The sequence below is a fragment of the Vigna unguiculata genome, chromosome 5 (genome assembly GCF_037176805.1).
Source record: "Vigna unguiculata cultivar grain cowpea cultivar isolate G323 ecotype 2 chromosome 5, ASM3717680v1, whole genome shotgun sequence".
Lineage (NCBI taxonomy): Eukaryota > Viridiplantae > Streptophyta > Magnoliopsida > Fabales > Fabaceae > Vigna > Vigna unguiculata.
The window spans coordinates 43,493,284-43,499,558 of NC_140796.1; the positions used below are offsets into that span (position 1 = coordinate 43,493,284).

At 31.1% G+C, this 6,275-nt stretch overlaps 1 protein-coding gene across 1 annotated transcript; it reads left to right on the top strand.

Annotated features, from left to right (window-relative positions):
• Positions 1-517: 517 nt before the first annotated feature.
• Positions 518-4,922, top strand: LOC114186011 (glutamate receptor 2.8-like). Its single transcript, XM_028074004.2, has 5 exons — positions 518-788; positions 2,216-3,459; positions 3,554-3,863; positions 3,960-4,357; positions 4,466-4,922. The coding sequence occupies exons 1-5, from the start codon at positions 518-520 to the stop codon at positions 4,853-4,855; spliced, it is 2,613 nt and encodes an 870-aa protein (XP_027929805.2). The 3' UTR covers positions 4,856-4,922.
• Positions 4,923-6,275: the final 1,353 nt, after the last annotated feature.

Genomic DNA, 6,275 nt, shown 5'->3' on the forward strand with positions numbered 1-6,275 from the left:
GTCTTAAAGTTTTGAGTTTAGAGTGATATTAATCATTTATGTACGTTGGACTCAGGTCTCACTATTATTGTGTCTCTTCAATGAATTCTCCCTTGAATTCTCCCTAGACCCATCATTTCATAGTCAATACAAAACTCAAATTCACATTTAAAATCCCGGCATATCCTTCTCTCTTCTATAACCGAATATCATCAAGGATTAATATTTGTTTAATGATTAAAAAAAAATACATATTTATACAGCTCGTAAAAACTTTAATTTGAATAATCACTAACATCAAGATGTCATTTTTTTAATCATTCCTTAGTTTTTTAAAAGGTTTTGAGTGACTATTGACATCAACAACTATTACTATATAATTAGACAAGTATCTTAAAGGTGAAGGTAAGTTGTCACTCTTTCCCACTAAACTTCTTTCAGTCTAGAAGAATGGAATTTGACTCAATGAATTGACTTGACAAGTTTTTTGTGGCTACATATAAAGGAATATATGGCTGAATTATGCATAACAAGAGTGATGTTGTTTGGTATTATGGGTAGCTTGCATGTGCTTGTTCCTCTTCTTTGTTTGATGAGCACTGCATTAGGAAAAACAACTGTTGATGATGGCATGCATGTGAAGATGAAGGGTACCATAGGAGTTATTGCAGACAACAACTCTCGTAATGGTAAAGAGGAGATAGTAGCTGTTAAGATGGCAATGGAAGATTTCTATCATTATAGCAATCAAAGTTTTGGTTTACAGATAAGGGACTCACATGCTGATCCTCTTCAGGCTGCTCTAGCAGGTCTTTCTTATTTCCCACTACTCTTTCATTCTTTCATATTCTATTCAACTTCATAAAACTATTATAAACCCCTCTATCATAATAAATTATTAGCTTAATTGTACATTATGAATGATTGAACTGAAATGCAAAAATGTTATTAATAATTCAAAATCATAGACAATTAAATTTGAAAGATTATAAGAATGAGTTTTAAGTTAATTTGTGTTTAAAGAACGGACAAATAAAAAAATTTCATAAATAGATAAGTTTTTCGTACTTTGAATAGATAGATAAAAGTTGAAATGTAAATTAAAAGAAGCATCTTATTAGGCCGTCAAAGAAGAATGGAATAAATAAGAAATATCCTCGTTGTCGAGAATAATATTTTCATTGTGTCATGCAAAATTAAACTAAGAAGACAAATTTTTTGAAAATGAATAAGTTAAAAAAATAAATTGTATAAATCATCGGCTCATTTTGTATTATATAACCAATTTCAAAATTTTATATATTTGGAAATTTTACTCCCTAAACTTTCACAATCCAAAAATTTTCCGGTTTTTTTAGTAACAGCTAGTTAAGGATTAATAAAATCTTCACTTTAAAAGTAAAAGGTTAGGTATATTCTTTATAAAAATAATATCACATAGAGTTGAGATTCAAATTTAATATATAAAAATCAATAAAGTATATATTTGTATGTACAATTAAGACTTGTTGTCGTTATATATATATATAGCCGGCCTGGGCACACTGTAGTCGGTCTTCCTCTAAAAGCCAAAATGGTTTTTAATGGCTGACAAAATTTCCAAACCAGTCTTTATACATCAGTCCTATGCAGACATTTACACAATTTGGTTTAGAATAATTAGTTGTATATTATCATCATTTAAATATTGATAAAAGCAGAATATCAGATTAAAACAATTTCTGCATCTTTTCATGTGTAAGCAGAAGCTTAATTTTCATCAGAACTGTTATGAAATTTTTTCACTTCTTTCCTCCCTTTCTCTTCTCCGATAAAGTGATCTTTGATTTATCCAACCTTTTTGTTTTCCATGAAACACTCATGTTTTGGCTTCAAACCGAAAATTGGTGTCAGAAATGAGATTGTAGTAGGATTTTCTAGTATTGCGTCATCTGGTTGATTTTGTTTTTCATAAATATTTATAGAAAATTAAGAGATGAAAGGTATATAATATAGTTGTATTCTATACATAAACTGATTTACTTTATGGGAGAAATTGTTTTAATTTAGCTTCTCTAAAAGTTAGCTTAATTCATTTAGCTTCTCTAAAAAACATTCACTTCTTCAAAAATTAGTTCTAATTCATTTCATGTTATATTTTCATTCTTGTTTTAAAGTGTTTATGAGAAAGTTTATTGAAACAATTATCAAGATCTTTCTAAGCTGTGTCCAACAATTCCCGCCCTTTCTTATGCAGCTAGAGATCTGATTGATACACAGAAAGTGGAAGCAATAATAGGACCTGAAACATGGAAAGAGACAACCTTAGTGGCTGATATTTGTAGCCAAAACATGACCCCTGTTCTATCTCTAGCTGATGCAACTCCAAACTGGTCAACTTTGAAGTGGCCCTACCTTGTGCAAATCTCACCTAATCAATTTAAGCAGATGAAAGCAGTAGCAGCTATTTTACATTCCTTTGAATGGTACAACGTTAACATAATATACGATGATACCGATTCTTCATCCACAAGAATGTTCTCTCATCTCTATAGAGATCTTAATGTAGCAGGTGTTCATATAAGCCATGTTTTGGCCATCCCTCCGTTAAGCTCATCTGCACTGTCTCAAGAACTAGAGAATCTTAGGGATGGTCATTGCAGAGTTTTTGTTGTTAATTTGTCACTTCCTTTGGCCATAAACCTGTTTAAAACTGCAAAGGAATTGGGAATGATGGAGAAAGGTTATGTGTGGATCGTTACTGATCCTCTTACAAGTCTTGTCCATTCCTTGAACTCTTCCATTATATCCTCAATGCAAGGGATAGTTGGAATAAAGAGCTACTTCCCAGAAATAGGGCTTCAATATGAGGACTTCTACCCTAAATTTAGAAAAAGGTTTAGCTCAGAGAATCCTCATGAGCTTAACAATGAGCCTGGGATATTTGCAGCACGTGCTTATGATGCTGCATGGACTCTTGCTCTATCCATGATCCAAACAAACAACAAAAAGGATCAAACGTTACTGGATAAGATTCTGCTTAATAATTTTACTGGCTTAAGTGGAAAAATTCATTTCAGTGACCAAAAGTTAGATCCTTCAGATACTTTTCAGATCATCAATGTGATGGGGAAAGATTGTAAGGAAATTGGGTTCTGGACAAATGGACTAGGTTTCTCAAATATTATAGGCCAAAATGCTGCTTTCAATTCTTCAATGAAGGAACTTGGACAAGTTTTATGGCCAGGAAGACCTTGGGGAACTCCAAGAGGATGGATTAAAGCATTGGATAAACCACTAAGAATTGGGGTCCCCGTTTTGGCAACATTGAAACAATTCATAAATGTAATTCAAGACCAAACAGAAAATACCACCACTTTCCAGGGATTCACCATTGATCTTTTTAGAGCAACTATGGAGTTGCTGCCCTATCACTTGCCCTACAAATTCTATCCATTCAATGACACATATGATAATTTGGTGAAGCAAGTTTATTTGAAGGTAAGACTTTTTAACTATACTATCTGTATTTGGATTTCATATATAGTTACTGACATTTGTTCCCACATCTTCATTTGTGTATGCATGAAAACAGAATTTCGATGCAGTAATTGATGTGACCATAATTTCATATCGATATCAGTATGCAGAATTCACTCAGCCATACACTGATCCGGGAGTGGTGATGGTAGTGCCCCTTAAATCACAAGTGGATCATAGAGCTTGGTTGTTTATGAAACCTTTTACAAAGACTATGTGGGTTCTGATACTGGCCATGGTTATCTACAATGGCTTTATTCTGTGGATGTTGGAAAGACGCCACAGTCCTGAAATTACAGGTTCCATGCTGAATCAAACTGGGACCATGGCTTGGTTGGCATTGACCCCTCTAATCAAGTTAGATGGTAATTAGTTTAAGATTTTATGTTCTTTCATGCCATCATTTATCTCGTTGTTGAATACTTAGATAATTGTAATTTGGTTCATTTGACTGAACACAGGAGACAAGTTACATAGCAATTTATCAAAGATGGTTATGGTGGTGTGGTTGTTTGTGGCACTTATCATAACACAGACTTACACAGCTAACCTTGCCAGCATGCTAACTGCTGAACGGCTTGAACCAACTATAGATAATATTGATCAGCTACGGAATAGCAACATCAGGGTTGGATACGGTTCAGGATCCTTTCTGAAACACTATGTGAATGAAGTGTTACATTTCCACCCTGAAAACATGAGGAACTATGGTGAACTTGAAGAGTATGCTGAAGCTCTCAGAAGAAAAGAAATAGGAGCTGCCTTTCTTGAAGTTCCTGCAGCCAAAATTTTCCTAGCCAAGTACTGTAGAGAGTTTATTCAAGCCGGGCCTTCGTACAAAATTGGAGGATTTGCATTTGTATGTGATGCAACAATACTCTCATAGCTTATATTTATGCCCGTGCTCACAATCTACTTTCTAATATATTCTTCTAAAATATACTCTTTCTGTGTTGACTTGTGTTAGGCATTTCCAAGGGGGTCTCCATTTATTCCTGATGTAAACAAAGCACTTCTAGATTTAGTAGAAACCGGGAAGGTACGTGAATTAGAGAACAAAATGCTTGCATTAGAGGAATGTGAAGACACAGGTGTAAATGGAAAAACTGCAAGTCTTAGCCCGAACAGCTTCTGGGTCCTCTTCATATTCACAGCAGGCACATCAACATTCTCTCTCTTGGTTTACATTTTCCGTATTAATTATGCAAACAGTGAAGAGAAAACAATCTGGAAACTAACCACAATGATCATTCAACAATGTAATCATGCAAAGAGAAGAATGTCAAGAAAAGTAAGTGATGTTGCAGAAAGCCCTACGACCTCTTCAACCACACATGCTACACCAACTCAAGTTTAAACATCTGTAAAAGGGTGTACTTGGTTGAGGAGTGGAAATAGTTGTTGTAGACAGTAACATAAAATGACCCAGCAAAAGTTATAACTTAATACTAAGATGTAAAGAAAAAGTGTTATCGTAAATATCCTGGTTTTCTGTCCACAGTAGGCAAATATGCAGCGGCGGATCTTACCCACAAATTTTGGAAGAACCAAAATAATATAATTCTTTAATCATTAAATTGTTGGATTATTAGTATAATATTTTAAGAATTGGTTTCTCTAACCGAATAATTTGATCTTTAGTATAATGTTGTGAAAAATATAATTTATCTTGTTTCCATTTTCACGAATAATTTTACTTTTATCACTTTTGAATAATGAATTTATTCTTTTATTCTTCATCAATATACCAATTTTTTAAAATAATATTAAAAATAATTTATCATACATTACTAAAAAATTTGAGAAGTGTAAATATTAAAGGAAAAATATAATATAGTTAAGTAACAATTAAAAATCGGTTATGAAAAAACACATAATACATTATTTTTCTTCTATATTCATAAAAAATGAATATACTAAAGGCTCATGAGATAAAAGAAACAATGCTAACTATTAAATTAATATTTCATTATCAAGTAAGATAAAAGATAATTACTTTTCCTTTCTTCAAAAAATAAAAAAGAGAAATGAGAGAAAAAATAATTACCTTTTTTCTTAAAAAAAAAAATATGACAGTGAGAGATGAGTACAATTTTTGTAAAATTAAGAAGACAACAAGAAAGGACATAAAAAATACCTTAATAAATATTTGGTTTAATTATTCTTTTAGTTATTGTTTTAGTTCAAAAATGTTAAGTTGGCCCTTCAATTTTGTTTAGTTTCAATTTGGTTATGAATTTTGAAAAACTGATGCAATTTGGTTATTTTTATTAAATTTCTTGAAATAAATCAATATTTTTTCATTAAAATTAAAGTTGTAAATAAAAATAGTTTGTTTTGTTGGTGTAATTAACATAATCTCACTATCAATCTTGATGAAAATTGTTGATCCACTTTAATAAATTTAACGAGAATAACCAAATTGTATCAATTTTTCAAAGGTCGGAATCAAATTAAGACTAAAAAAAACTTAATAACTAACTTGACATTTTTAGATGAAAATACTAACCCAAAAATTAATTAAACCTAAATATTTTTATTCTTTATATATTTAATTTTGTATTTTATTATCTATTAACATTAATTGGTTATATTTTATAAAAGAAATAAAAAGATAAACAATTTAATTTTTATCTATTTATAAAATATATTACTTATAATTTTAAAAAACTTAAAAAAAATCAAAATTTTTAAAATGTATATAATATTAAAAAATTTCAAAAATCTTAGGGGGGCCATTGCAAATATGTCTCTTTTCTTACGAAAATAGACAGCTT